Here is a 15684-nt window from a genome sequence, read left to right on the forward strand (position 1 = left end):
TGGCAATTAATGAAAACTTCTAATTTCTTAAGTACATTATAAAAGGTTTTCCCTGTAAAATAACTATATGTTACTCACAGCAACTCTTTCACAGTGTGGGTTTGCTTCCAGAAGCTCTTGCAGCATAGGAACTGTTTTTCACTAACTAGGAATTACCAAAAGTCAAAACTACATTGTTTTCTATTTGCATTGATCTGCCTTAAATGTTCTTCTCTAGCTGATGCCTAGTTGAAGGTTTTGACAGCTTTGCATTCAAAAGGTCAGTAAGCAGTCCTCAGGGCAATTTGATTTAAACCTTTAGCATTTTGCATACTCCCAAGCAGCAGTGCTTAGAAGGAGGTGTATTCACAGCCTCTAAAAGGTCATACTTCCCAGCCCTCAAAACAAAACCCCAATCAGAAATATTTCAGCTTGGAGAAAATAACAGAAAAGCTAACAGACAATTATGAAAACATTTGCCATTAAACTAAACTCAAAATAGGTTAAGAAAAACAAATTGTAATGTATGTTTTTAGACTGTGGTGTATTTCAATGGGAAGTTTTACATTCTGTCACATTTGGGAAGGCTGCCTTATCTGTCTTTCCTCAAGAGGCAGGCTCACTTACTTAATGTCTGTTTAGGTTTTCCAAGCTGCTTGGCCTCCCCCCTCCCCAAAATCCCAAGCCTCTCTCTGGGATGAGAACATGAAACCTACAATGCAAAATTTGTTTGAAGTCTCATTAAGCAAGAAACCTCAAATTAAGGACAGCTCAGCAAAACAAAACATTTTTCTACAGAATCACGTGGACATAAACCAAGCATTACATGGAAGTTCTCCCTCATTATCCCCTTTGTGAGTTGTTTGTATTCTGATTTGCATGCTAATGATATATGTTCCACAGAGAAAAAGCAATTAAGTCTCCACTTCAAAGAAAAATGATTTAGTATTAGAGCACCAAAGCTTGTGCTTGCATCTCCTACTGATTCTGTGATGCTGCAGAGCAAAATGACAGCTGTTAAACGCTTAATTCCCATTTATAACCATGGAAGATGGTAGGTGTGGGTTGTCTTTTAAATGTACAGACATTTCAAAAACATGCTTCTATGCCTCCAGAGGTATGGGTGGTGATCAGACTGCAGATAAATGAGTTCCTCCCAGTTCACATCATAAGAACTGCAGTGAGTCTTTTAATAGTTGATTAAAAAGGGGAGATATTAAAATAAACAAACTGCCTGATAAAAAGCAGAATCTCATAGAAAAATAAAATCATAAGATCTTACGTGAAGAACTCAAGCACCACAACAAAATAATTAATGAGAAACAAAAAGGAAAACACACAGAGACAGCATGAAAAATGAGAGAGAAAAATGAGAGAGAGCAGTCTGGTCTCTTAACAACTGACATTATTTTTGACTACACAAGTAATTAGTAAAATGAAGACAATATTTAAAAGTACACATATTCAGTTTTAAGTATTTCATATGCTTTAGTATGTTACCATTGCCACAATGCAATTCTCACCCTAGGGAATTGATGAGTATCATGTATTTGGTAAGTAATACTGAAATTGCACTGAAAAAAGTACAAAAGAAAAAATAAAAGGAAATCTGTGCTGATCCAGGACACGTTCCACGTTGACAGCATGCCAGAGGCAGCCGTGGATTTCAAGGACATGTGTTCAGATTTTTGTAAAGCTGTCATCAATTAGTGAAATAGCACCAAACTGTGCTATAGATCTATAGAGCAAATCAAATGTCAAGGCACTAGATAGTTTACAAAGTTGCTACAAAGAATGCATGAAATAGCAAGGTTAGAGAGATAAACAGGATAAAAAAGGAAAATCAGTAGTTTATACTCATGTATTTTGCCCAGGTTTGATGCATTAGTCTTAGTCTCTAATTAAAAAAACCAACTTGTTCAATACACTACAAATGTGATTTTTTAAAGTAGTAATTAAAAAGAATTTAAGTAATGCGTCCTTCAAATTGTGTAAGTGAAGACTCAAGGGCACTTTCTATAGAAATTACTGTTTTTAACTTCCTTTTAACAAACAGCTTTACCTCATGATGCAGCCAGAATGCTGAAGAATCACCTGCACCACCTTGAGAAGTGAGATTTGATACAAGTAACACCCAGCTTAAAAATTTATCTGTTGAAAGAAATTAATTTTGAAGGGAAAACCCCACAGTACCCACTGCCCCAAACCTCCAAGTGAGTGTTGAATGTGTCTCATTCATGCCTAAAGTCTCATTTCCCTACCATGAGACTGCAGAGCAGTTACACAGACATAACCATCAGAGTAAAGAAGGAATTTTAAAGTTTCCACTGCAAGTCTTTTTTACTCTATATACTTACCTTTTCTAGGCTAAATAAATTCCCTTCTTCAAAAGCATCATAACTCTTTATTCAGAAATACCCTTTACTATATAACTGTAATAATTAACAAACAAACACCACCAGCACCCTTATTAAATATGTAACAGGAATAGTTTAACTTCCCAAGGAAGTTCAGCCCCTGAAGAGTTTCCTGGAGGTTTCACACCATCCTAACACATCTAACCCCTCTGGCATCAGCTCAGGTGCCTGCTGTGCCCCATCACCCACAGACCCAGAGGCCTGGCCCAGCCATTTCCAGTGCTCCAGGAGGCCCCAGAGCCCAGCCAAGAGCCCAAATCTCAGGCAGAGCCTCCACTGGAGCCTCCATGTTCTATACAAGATGTCTGGAATCAGTACTCAGCTGCAGAAGCCACAACCAACAGGAGGAAACTGGTTTACAGCTCTACAGCTTGGAGCAGCACAGAAAGCTGCAACCACAAACTCCTCTGAATTTTCAGTGTTGTGTTTTTAAAGCTGAGGAAAGCAAAACTATTCCTGTTGCAGCCCTTCTCTCCCTCCTGTTGTGATCCATCCCCTGCCCTGGAATGTACATTACTCTCAAGATCTTTCTCATCTCTCAGTCTCTTCATAGATCAATGTTTCTTAACCAGATCTGCACAAAATCTCTTACCAAGCACCAACCCTATATCCATTTTTTCCCTTACCTACCTTAGAAACTTTTCTTCCTTACCCCTCATCTGGCACCCACACCTGGCTGTTCAGAGCAGTGAAATCAGTGGATCGAGCTGGTTGTTGGCTCACAAGGAAGCAGCTGTTAACCTCTCCTCTGCAATGCCACAATAAGAAGCCTGCAGCTGACATGCAGAACTGTGTTTCTGGTGAAGAAAATTGGTGTTCATAGGAGTGTCTCTGGAATTTCCCCCTCTCTCTGTGTATGTGCTTCAGGGATTATAGAGGTTGATGTGCAGAAAACACAAGTACAAAGGGACATGCAGCAGAACCCAAAGAGCACCTCCCTGCTTGCCCCAGACTGCACCCCTGTTTGGCTGTTCATGACCCCCGACAGAAGCCTCCCAGGTTGTTTCCTCTTGCACTACCCTGCCCACAGATGTGAGGGGATTTAGTCTCCCCTAAGAGCCAGGGTTTATAATTCTAGAATTCCTCAAGAAGCTACAAAAACCACCCTGCTCCCTTCCTCATGACAAACAGCAGCCTAGGGCAAGTCCTGACCAGGATGTTTGTTCCCTCAAGGGTCTGCACCAGCCTTTTGCCCTTCTGCAGTCCTCCCATTATCCAGCAACATGAGCCATGTCTTTTACTCCTCCCAGGCTGTGCCCTGCCTGCCTCTGTGCTCAGGCACACAAGGCAGGGCCCCTTCAGCCTGTGGCATCCTCCACAAAGGCTCCCTCACTCCCATCACCCCGCCCCAGGCCACAAGGCTGGAGGAAAGACTCAGAGAATTGGGACTGTTCTGGAAAAAAGGCTTCAAGGAGACCTAACTGTGGCCTTCCAGTCCCCAAAGGGAACTTACAGGATAGATGGGGCAAAGCATGTAGTGACAGAACAAGTGAATAGGTTCAAATGGAAGGAGAGTAGGTTTAGATTAGGTATCTAAGTCTTTACTCCATCTTTACTGTGAGAATGAAGCACTGGCACAGGTTGCCCAGAGAAGCTGTGGCTGCCCCATCCCTGGAGGTGTTCCCAGCCGGGTTGGACGGGGCTCTGAGCAGCCTGGTCTAGTGGAAGGTGTCCTTGCCAATAGCAGGGGGCTGGAACTGGATGATCTTCAAGGTCCCCTTCCCACCTAGGCCATTCTATGACACTCAGCAGCACCAGCCTCTCCTTTACTGAGGCACAAGCTGCCATCACCACTCCCCCACAAACCTAGTTGACAGCCCACAGAAAGGACATGCTGCTGGGCACTCCCTGCTGCTGCTGCAGGGATTCAGGGCCCCTCTCCCACTCCCCACGCAGCTGTGCACCTGCTGGGAGGGTTCCCAGAGCAGGGAGGAGCCTGGCCCTGCCTCACCTGGTCAGTGGCCTTGCTGAGGGGCCTCTCCTCAGCATCTCCAGCTGGCCATGCACTGAAGGCTGACAGTGACCTAGAGCTGCTATAAAAACACAATGTGTATTTTTCCAAGGCTGCACATCTCAGGAGCAGAACACCAGGAGACAGCACTGCTGCATCTTCACAGCTCTGCAAAAGTAGAAGCATGTTGTGGTGGAACTACTGCTGTGGCCTACCTAAGAGTATAAAAATTACTCAATTCTTGCTATTTCAAGATTACTGATTTGCACTTCAAAGAACTGAATCACAACTTATTAGAATAAACTTTTATTTATGCTCTCAAGATCCTTATTTTATACTTTAAAGTATGCAACAAAACCTGCTACATTCAAATCTATACAGATTTACTGATATATCATCCACGTTTTACAAAACTGCATATAGATTTGGGAAATTTGTATAAGTTACCTTTATTTACATGTCTACACGTCTCTCAGTCCTAATGACCTAGTCAAAGGATAAAACAAAGTGGGATTTTAAATATCCCTTAAGACCCATTAATATTTGTTACATAATTTACATATCTTCAGAGAGAGATGTGCTACACTTCCTTCTTGCATATTTATAAAGACTGTGACTAAACAGAAATTTGCTGGCCAAAGCTAGGTACTGTCATTTCCTCAGATCATATTGGTAATAAAATGTTAAAATTTGAGCAAGCCAGGTATACAAACCAATTTTTTTTCTTTCAGAATCAACTTTGCTAATCATTTTAACCAGCACTTGCTCAAAAAAAGTGTTAACATTAATACAAAAAATATCCACATTTACAAAATAAATCAAACTAATATTTATATATGACAAGTTGATCTACAATAAATTGCACATTGTTGGTTATGACTTTGGTTATACTGTATTAACAAATTTGGTTTCTAGACTAATACTGGAGAAAAAAATATAAAAATGCAGCTGTAGAAACTAGCAACCTGTAAACATATCACAGAACCAAATTCTGCACCTGATCTCATGTGCATAATCTCCATGCAGTTCAGAGGAGTTTGCACATAACAGACTGCTGAATTTGGCCCAGAAAACCCTGTAAACATGTTCTTTTATTGTTATGTAGTGCAATACTGCAAGAATGGATAATAAAGGCCTCTAACTATCAGTAACTAAATACTGAGTGATATCCATACAAATTTCACTTTAAGATTGATTTGTTGCAAAAGGCTGAATTGAAAATATTATCATTCAACTATAAATTTATCAAAAAAAGTGATGAACACTCAATAAACCAACATCAGTATACAAATTCAAACAAAAAATGGATATTATTTCTCGTAATTCAGAATTATGCTGCTTATCTGTTTGGTATAAAAATCTTGGGTTTGTTACACTGTTTTAGCAAAAGCAAGTTAGAAACATAAGTCTAAGAACTGTGTCAGCAAGTCAGTGTTCTGCAAACAAATGTTTTCCAATGTTTTATCTAATATGCTGAATTATAAGGTGCTTTGGGCAGATCTGTTGCAAAGAGCTTGAAGCAGCACAGATTATGATAATGTAATACATGAGGTTTGCTGGGTGTTTTTTGTTTGGCTGGGTATTTTTAAAAACAGTTTAACAATTTCAGTTGTTCCTCTTAAAGCAGCAAATCAAATTTAAATCCTCTGCAAAGATTTCTTCACAGCTTTACTTCAGTAGTTTACTGCAGGACAATCTCAAATATTGTACAAGAGGCAACTGCTAAAAACATTTTCGTTTCTGACTTACTTGGCACTGGCTGATCCAATGTGTATATTGCATGTATCACTAAGTACACAAAACTATGGAAATGACAAAGTACATCTTCAAAAGTTAGTGACTTTTAATACTTAGTTATTTTACACGAGATACTATGAAGATTCAATAGCCATGTGACTAAATACAATGGTAGTCCCTGGAAAATTCAGATTTCTTTGTAAACCCTTAAAATGAAATTGCAGCACTGGACCAACATAATTTATGTCTGTGTCTTAATCAACCCCATCAAAACCCTGAGTGTTTTCAATCGCTAGAAGAAGTTTATCCCATAAATCTTCAAATGAGTCATACGGAGGCAAATCCAATCGATTAAAGCTGAAAAACAGATGAAAACTCTTAAGTATTTTATCACTTTCCCTAGAGGTCATAATTTATCTGAATTAAATACTCACCAGGTATGAGCTCTTGGCAGTTTTTCAGGGGTACCCCACTGTTCAACTGTGAACAACTGTGGTCCATTTGAACCTGAAGAGAAGAACACATCAATTTCTACCCTATTATGAAATCCTTTTATAATCAGAGATTCAAATTATGACATATTTGGGGGTTTTGTAATCCAGTTCTGACATTAGAAGGAGCTATCTATATGAATAAAATATGGACTATAGGCAGCAATAGTCAATAACACAAATTCACTTCTATTTTAATTATTTCTTGCTATAACTCACTTTCAAGAAGCCTCTACACCTGAAGCTCATAGGCCTAAGACCTAAATGTACATGCAGAGTAGCTGGCATTGAAGTTTTCTGGACAAGACAATTTCATATTGCTATGAATTTTGCATGTGTAAATTTATACATGTTTATGACCACATGCCAAGTTTTTTTATAACCTGGTAGAAAGTAGTCAATGTTCACCTTTACAAACACAACAACAATGTAGAGTGAGTGAGAACTTTTGGAAACACGGCAATCACGTGTATTCCCAGGATGTTCTTTTGCACCTGAGAGAACATTTTTGGCTAGCAAAGGCAGCCACAGCTCCCTCTATCCTTCAACAACTGTCTTACAGCATCTCATCTCTCAAAGTTTCTTTGACTTCTCAGTTCTCACCAAGTAGATGCAAAGAGCGTTTTATAACCATTTTCTTAAGCTGGGAGAAGACTGCGCAGTTACGAAAAAAAAAAAAAAAAAAAAGACAAAGAATTCACGATCTCGTCAGAGAATTTCTGTTCCGTGTCCCAGCGCTGCAGCACGGGTGGGTCTGAGCACTGGCGTCTGAGGAGCAGAAACACCCGGCGGTGCCACAAGAGGGAGATCTCCGCTAGGAAGCGGCTCCAGGGCTGCGGAGCGGCCGTGGGAAGGAACAGCCCAGCAGCAGCAAAGCGCCACCGACCAGCACAAAACACTGAAAAACCACATACAGCTCTTTCCACACAAGGTACAGGAAATGTAATTGTTACTGGGGTTTGGTAAGGATGGCATGCTGGCAACAGTAAAACAGAAATAACTGTAAGAGACACAAAGCAAGCACTGTGCAACACAACTGCTAGCTGAATTTTTCATTAACGAGTGAGTAAATAAACAGAAGGCTGTCCAAGCATATTCTAATCCCCAGGAAAAGGAAGCCAAGAACTTATTTCACTGTATCAATTCTTAGTTCCATCTCTAGTCGTGTTCTCTGACAAACAGTCAGAGCTCCTGAGGCAGCTGAATTCTGACTGGGTTCCCCTGTGATGAGCAATGTGCTGTACCACCATCAACACCAAGGCTCGGTGCAGCAGCAGACACACGGCTAAGCCTGCAGAGCACACTGCTCTTCCCACTGGAACTCACAACCCACTTACTGATGGAACAGCAGAGAAAAAAATAAACCAAGTATTTACGATGAAAATTAAGACATGGAGAAATGGCAGCACATGATGGGTGGTTTTGTCACAACCCTTTTGTTTTATAAACACATTAATGTCTTGTTTATAAAAAAGGAAATGTTTAATCAAAGAGGCGAGTTAGGCTATTCAGTCATTTGCACAGCATCTCAAGCACTTTTAGCCTTAATAAAGTAGTCTAGCAGAAAACATAATAGGTGATGGCAGCTGAGAACAGACTTCCCCTAAGCCAAGCGTCCCCACCCTTTGTGGCGGCTCTATCTGCTTGCCCTCAGTGGCTTTTCTGGCTTTGCTATTGAAATTCGCTCCCTGCTGTCCTCTGCTTGTCTCAGTCTCTGCGTTGTAGCTTCAGTACTTTATGTTTAACTCGTGTCATTTCAGTGGTCTCCTTTGGAGTATATCCTTACAAACAACTGCATCTGTACAACCGTGGCTTATGAGCAGATAAAAGCAGTTGTGGAACTGAAGTTAACTGCTGATGCCAGCATGCCTTTGTAATCAGATCTTGGATAACTGGGAATTTTCTTCAAGCTCAATCATGTGTTAAAAAGGGATTTTTGCAGCTCTTGAGAACTTTAAAAATCCACATTCATTTGAGGACTCCCATACATTTAAAAACTTCCAGAACCAGAATTAAAACAAAGTATTTATAGAACTTGGGAAATATGTGATATAAGTGACTCTTCTCTAACTTTGTTTCATGTAACTGCCAGTACTTACTAAATTTTAAAACAGAATTTGAAAAATAATTTGACAGTGTCTGAAGTCAAAGATCAGGACAATGCTGGTATCGGCTTCTTTGTTACTTAATTGTGAAGATAATCTTAAGTACTCACCATACAGCTCAGCAAACCCATTCATGGGGACACGTGATGTGCCAGTAACAAACTGAAGCAATCTTATTCTCTTTTCAGAGTCCATCATTAAGACTGCCTATGTATGATAATGATCACAATTAAAGATTTGTTTTTAAATTCAGGTTTTTAGCTAGTAGACTTATGCAACATAGTATCTACCTCTAAATCACTGTCTATGATATACATATGCATCTTTTTTAGTGACACAGAGCCTACTTCTCTACCTATTGCTTAAAGCTATGAAGTCAACGATTTTTAATGGCACAGTAACGAGGGTATGGTTACTGGCTTAGCAGGCTGTTAAAATGCTTCCCTTGAAGATTTGGCCCCCTCCTTTCTTTGAAGTTTCTTGATGTTATGAACTAGAAGCCAAATTCCTGTAATTTATTAAACAGAAGAGTTTAACACCTCTTTAGTGTAACCATGCCAGGAAAACCTACACAAATATTTTTAACCCCAGTCAGACAGGGATCTTTTTTAAAAAGCAAGCATCAGTATTGCATTTACATTCTTAACATGCATCTCATAGTTAGTTTTCTTACTTTCTGAGGAATTTTAATGGTCAAATAATATTTACCTAACCTTTTAATGAATGAAACTATAAACTAGCAGAAAGGCAGCAGCTTTTGAACACATTTTCAGTAAGAAAATTTTAGAACTTTATTATACCTTCCAGAACCACTGTATTACTTGATGGTTTATGTTGTAGCCATTTTTGTATTTTGTGTGCAGTTTCCAATCAGCCACGTCCACATCTCCCAATCCACACATTAATAACTACATAGATAAAGAAAAACAAATAACACCAAAGTTTTAGTCAGTAAACTGAAGTTTCAACAGAGTTTGTTTTCTTTTCCATGATACACCTACCTCTAGCTCATTTTCATCAAAAATTTTAATCAGATCCTGTGGTATTAGCTCAAAAAAGCCCTAAAAAAGATGAGGGAAGTTTGTAAAAATTACGGCAACATTATTTTAGGATTTTTAGTCATTGAGAAGGACATTTAGAGGCTTTGGTAAAAACAACCAAAGAAATTTATCAAATACAGATGTTTAGACACCTGTAGTCCCCACTTTTGTTATAGTACTTTTAATTAATTTCTCACATCTTTTCTGTGCAACACTGAGCAATGAGTATGGAAGTCTGAATATCAACTGTGTAATACAATTTGTACAAAAAAGGGTAAATTGCCAAGTTTAAATCCAACTAATATAATTAAGTTTAATTTCTGCAGTTGTCATTAAATAGTTTGCTCCACAGCTAAAGCTGTCAGTCAGGATTGAGAAATAAGCAAATTTTTCAAGGTGAATTAAACACCTCAGTAAAAACATACCAAAATATTTTTAGTTCTGAAATAATTCAAAGCTGACACTACAAACAGTATCACTGCCTTTTTTTATACTTTTAACAAAATTATTAATGGGTCTTCAGAGTGTCCAAAAAACCTTGTATCAGATGCAACAAACTCTTAGAAGAAATTATTTTGTAATTAAAACTATACCTCTTTAAAGGCTGTCATTTGTTTCTGTACTCGGCTCACAAATCTCCACTGAATTACAAGACTGCAAAAAAAACCAAATCAAACAAAACCACATTTAAAATAAAAGTGATTTATATAGAAAGCAACAACTTCCTTTTGTAAATAAAGCTAACACAGAGCCCCTGTATACTAGAGGGCAACCCAGTGAGGTACATTGCACACAGCAGCTGCTACTCACTGAATGTAGTCTCTCTTGTTCTTGTTGTTGACAACAATTTCTGATCCACCACTTTTCAGTTCATGTTGATGGGTCTAAATGCAATGCACAGAACAGGTCTTAAACAAGGTGAATGTATAACAGTATTCCTATGTTAATAGCAGGTAACTCATGCAACTCTTGAAGACTGCAGAATTTGTAAAGTATGGGAAATAAATCCAGTCACACAGGTAACTTAATAAATAAAATGTTGTACATTAAAAAAAAAAGACTATTATTGAGGGGTGAAATGGGAAATGACCTGCTACAACACACCACCTAAAACTGCACAGAGGTTCAGAGTAAAGCACGCTTCTCTAACTGGATATTCCATGACCCAGTCCTCATTCCAAATCTCAAGGAAAAACAATTACAGAAACCACTTCAGCAATGATCCCAGTTACAAAGTGACTACTAGAACCTCAGAAGACAAATATCTCATTTTCAGTTATGGATGTACATTTTCATTGCCTCTTCTTAGGATCACTGTTGTTACACAAGACCTCAAAAATTATTATCCTCAGATTCGCTGGCAACTGTAATTTGGATGTTTACTCAAGACTGGCGGTATTTCTACATGACTTATGTTAAATAGCTTTGTATGCAATAACGAACTTGTTTCTTCTATAGGTTTCTAGTACATCTTAAGAGAAATGAAACATGTTATCTCCCAATGATTCCATCAGTTTCCAAAGCAGCTCATCCATTCCAGCCAATCACATAAACCCAACCTCTACTCCAGCCCAAATAATGTACTATGGATATCTTAGTCTTGGTTGCCTTCACAGCAACAACTACATTTCAATGCAAGCAGTAGTCAACAAAAAGCACAAGCAATTTTTTAAAGCTCTGCGTATTTCCTAGTCCTTTATTGTACCAGGTTGAAAGCACTGCATGAGTGGAAAGAGCTGAGTGAGTGAAGGGCTTTTCTTAACACCATACAGATAAAACCCCCTGATTTCACAGGTCAAGTATTTTCTCTCATGTTTTGTCTATTCTATATTACATGAACACACTAACCTGACCAAAAAGTTCTTCATCAACTATGAATCTGAGGTCCAGTTCTGTTGGATCATTTTCAAGAATCCATCTCAGAGAGTTGTAATATTCACTATCCTAAGAGAGAATTACAAAATAGTAAACACTAAAAGTAGCCACATTACAAACTGCAAGAGGCTCCATGATGGCCCAGTGAACACTTCTGCCTAGGGTAACCCTATACTGGATACAGAGACACTGCAGTTGCACAAAGCTCTGAAAACTTTGAAACCCCATTGCTCAGCAATCTATGTAAATGTCTCACATAGAAAAATGGTGGTAAGATGGTATAGCACTAGCTGAAGTAATATATTTTGGACTTTTCTCTTGTCTCTCATCCTCTATTTATCTTCTTTTTATTGTCAGGCATTACTACAAAGAACCTTAGGAAATGAAAATTAAAATAAAGCCAACCACATCCTGGCCACGTCCAAAGCAATGTGACCAGAAGTTAGAGGAAGGTGATTCTGTCCCTTTGCTCAGCTGTGCCCAGCTCTGGGACCCCCAGCATAAGGACATGGAGCTGCTGCAGTGAGTCCAGAGAAGGCCACCAAGATGCTACAAGGGCTGGAACGCCTCTGCTCTGGAGACAGGCTGGGAGAGCTGGGGGTGTGCAGCCTGGAGAAGAGAAAGCTCCAGGAGACCTTTACAGCACCTTCCAGTGTCAACACAGGAGCTACAGAACAGACAGTGAGAGACCTTGTGATGGGATGAGGAGTTCAGATTTAGCTTGGATATTAAGAAATTCTCTCCTGTAAGGGTGGTGAGACACTGGCACAGGGTGCCCAGAGAAGCTGTGGCTGCCCCATCCCTGGAAGTGTTCACGGCCAGGTTGGACAGGGCTTGGAGCAACTCAGTCTAGTAGAAGGTGTCCCTGCCTTGCAACCCAAACCATTCCATCATTCTAGAGTACAGAACAAAAACTAAACCAACCAAAAAAAAAAAAAATCAGGACGCAATCTTAAAGGGCAGCAAAACCAGTAACAGATTAAAAAAATAGAAAAAGAATTTACTTTGGCCATGAGCATTCTGGGTAAGAGCCATTTTCAGGGAAGCAACTAAACAAGAAAAGTCTAAGGGACATGTTATTCCTCTAAAAATGTTAACATTGTATCACTCAAATATTTTCAGGCCCTGAAATTATTTTTATAATCAAAGGAAAAAAACTAAGATAAGAATTCTAAGAGTACTTATATTTAATTTTATAAAACCTCAGTGTCTAAAACATTTTAAGAAAACATCATAGAAAGTTTAGGTTCAAGTTTCCAATGCAGCTTAACTGACTTGAACCTGAGTCTAGGTCTTTGATTTTCATTAAAAGTTTTAATTCCTATACAACTTACAGACTCACAAAAGACGTAGCCTAAGATATCTTTGAATCATGCATTTTCAACCTTCAAAATGTCATTGAAGATACATATACACATAAACATTATAAACTAACAGGAAAATTATCCACATGATAAAGCAAATTACATACCACAGACTCCATATCACGTAGTGTTATTGGTTTTTGGAGCATCATCTTGTAAAAAGGACGAATAAAAAAGGCTTTAAAGAAGAAGAAATAAATTTAACAGATGTAACTTGGAACCCAAAACACATGCAGTATTAATCTGAATATCACATTACATAAGATAAATACTAACCATCCAAAAGTTTGCCATGGTAAACAGCCATTCCAGCCACACGACCTATAAACTTGAAATAAGAGAGATGATCCTCATTGCAAAGTCCAGAGTTTGGATTGATCTGCAGAGTATAGTTATCTCTGAAGGTGAAGGAGGGAGCAGGGAAGAGAAAGAAAAACAAAATGTTGTACTATTGGAACAGTCGCACATTTGAAGATCTGAAAGACATCACTTATTAAATCGATAATTGCTTTTCATGATGATATCTAATATTAAACAATATGCAATAGAAGACTATTAGTAGATCAGAAACAACCACCATAAACTACCTTAGTAAGTTAGAGATGTACCAAAGAGAAGGGATTAACTCCCATTCATTCTAAAGTATAATAACATTCTCTGCATTACTGGTTACATACTGCCTCTTCTGTGTGCAGGAGATGGTTGCAAGCACATGTCTGTCCATGCAAAAATGGCATGGCTTACATTAGACTGCTGTAAAAAACCCCCACAAGTACTGTCTTTACATTACTCCTCTGTCAAGCAATTGTGCAGATTATTGCAGTTATTATCAACTAAACCCTCCCATACATTTGCAAGGGCAGCAGGAACCTCATTTTTAAAGCAGGTATGAGAAATACAATTTCTTTTCCTATGTTTTCACATCTTCCAGAGCAGTATTACTTACGTAGCTGAATATTCAAACAATCCATAATAAGGATTAAACATTTCTTTAGAGAGAAGGAAGAACCATTCCCTGGCCACTCCTCCATAGTCTAAACCTTTTTCACCATCAAATTCAATCCAAAGTCTTGCTTTAAGGAAATCTGCTCTCTTTACAGCTATAATTCTTCTGTAAGAATCTTCAAGGATTGTTGTGCGATGAATTTTCATTTCAAACCTATTTGGAATATCACTCTAAGAAAGAGAATATGAAAACAAAGAATAATGAAACAAAACCCAGCATCTTAGTTTTGCAGAATATGCAACTCTGAAAATAGACAAAGAGCATGAAAACCCTTTCCTTACATAACCTGGCAACATAACACAGTATGATTGAAAAGAGGCTCTATTTACCTACAATTCAACTAGCAAAGAGAACTTCAGATACTAATCTCTATTTCATGCTAAGAAAATACAGTTAAACTAAGTTCTTACTAGTAACAGCATATGAGCACTTGTCCTGCATGCAGCAAGGAGTCTCTTCTGACACTGAACATTTATCATATTACACACTTGATTAAAAACAGCTCACAGTTGACATATAAAATTATCTGGAACCATTTTACCTGACTTATTTCACCTTCTAGTTCAATATTCTATAAGCCTACGTGTCCTGCTCTCTTACATAAGACAAAATCTACAGTTGTATGTAATTCTTAAACTACCACAACTGTTTTACAACTGTATTGTGTGGCTGAGCTCTCATTCACTTCTCAGATTAAGATACTGACATTTGAATGAATGTCAATCTTGTTTGACCAGGAACACAAAAAACGAGGTGCATGTATAATTGTGTGCAATTTACTTGTCAGCTCAAAATGCATGGAGAGACTTGGCAGGTAGAAGGTGAAGCATGGATCTAAACTCAAGGGCTATTATATATGTAAAATATCTCCCAAGGATGTAATATTTGATTGAACTTGTGCAGACTCATTGTTATCTGGCTGTCCAGATGCTATTTACAGTCTTTTGTGCTACATGTTATAAATATACCTGGCACTGCCACTTCAAACTAGGAAGAGTTTGGAAACAAGATTCATAAACTTCAGATTTTGAGGCTGTAACAATTTATTGCAGTCAACCAGCCTGATCATGATGACAGCAGAGATTTCTACATACACAGACTAAAATACATTCTGAGAACTTTCTAAATTTTGACTTTCAAAACCGATTCTATGCCTGATCAGGGATTTCCAAACTTCTCTGTTGCCAATCTTACTTTCAGGTTCATGACGTTTTAACCTTTGAGAATTTCTTTTTTAATTAGATTGCTTGCAGTCTCATTAGTGCATAAAGTCACAAACCCTGGTGTTAGAGTAAACACAATTGTTACCAAGTTGGTGCTTCACAAATGTATTTGTGATCCGACAGTAAATTTACCTTCCCTGTAACCTGAGATTTCCCTTCTTTAGAGGCCTAAGTTTCATAACCTTCTGCTGGATTCCTACTGATTACTAACCTGTTTCTTCAATTTCTTTCTGAAGAATTCATACTTCCGCTTATAGTCCCTGGAGTAAGGCACAGCCTTTGGGGGGAAAAAAAAGAAAAAAGTCTTATGCCTTGTGAAAAACAGACAACCCCTTTAAATTCTGAGATAACAGGAATACATATTTAACTGAGTACCAGGGGAGACTTCCAATTTATAAACACCAGGAATGAAAAGCACTTCTCTGTTCAGATCAGATGCACAGAATTCACGCTGTACTTCCCCATTAGCTGATGGAACTGCCTGAGATCCCTGAGT

At 38.4% G+C, this 15684-nt stretch overlaps 1 protein-coding gene across 2 annotated transcripts in view; it reads right to left on the bottom strand.

Moving 5' to 3' along the window:
- Positions 1–4637: 4637 nt before the first annotated feature.
- NEDD4 (NEDD4 E3 ubiquitin protein ligase) overlaps positions 4638–15684 on the bottom strand; it is a 48799-nt gene continuing 37752 nt past the window's right edge. For both annotated transcript variants that reach the window (XM_066328479.1, XM_066328478.1), the window contains 12 exons: positions 15400–15465; positions 13906–14135; positions 13236–13357; positions 13067–13137; positions 11569–11664; positions 10531–10604; positions 10314–10374; positions 9682–9741; positions 9481–9588; positions 8791–8887; positions 6519–6591; positions 4638–6441 (listed from right to left, as the gene is read on the bottom strand). In XM_066328479.1, the coding sequence (XP_066184576.1) occupies positions 6339–6441; positions 6519–6591; positions 8791–8887; positions 9481–9588; positions 9682–9741; positions 10314–10374; positions 10531–10604; positions 11569–11664; positions 13067–13137; positions 13236–13357; positions 13906–14135; positions 15400–15465 (1161 nt within the window). In that variant the 3' untranslated portion in view covers positions 4638–6338. The remainder of the gene's footprint in view (positions 6442–6518; positions 6592–8790; positions 8888–9480; positions 9589–9681; positions 9742–10313; positions 10375–10530; positions 10605–11568; positions 11665–13066; positions 13138–13235; positions 13358–13905; positions 14136–15399; positions 15466–15684) is intronic.

This window comes from Sylvia atricapilla, chromosome 13 (assembly GCF_009819655.1).
Source record: "Sylvia atricapilla isolate bSylAtr1 chromosome 13, bSylAtr1.pri, whole genome shotgun sequence".
NCBI classification, from domain to species: Eukaryota; Metazoa; Chordata; class Aves; order Passeriformes; family Sylviidae; genus Sylvia; species Sylvia atricapilla.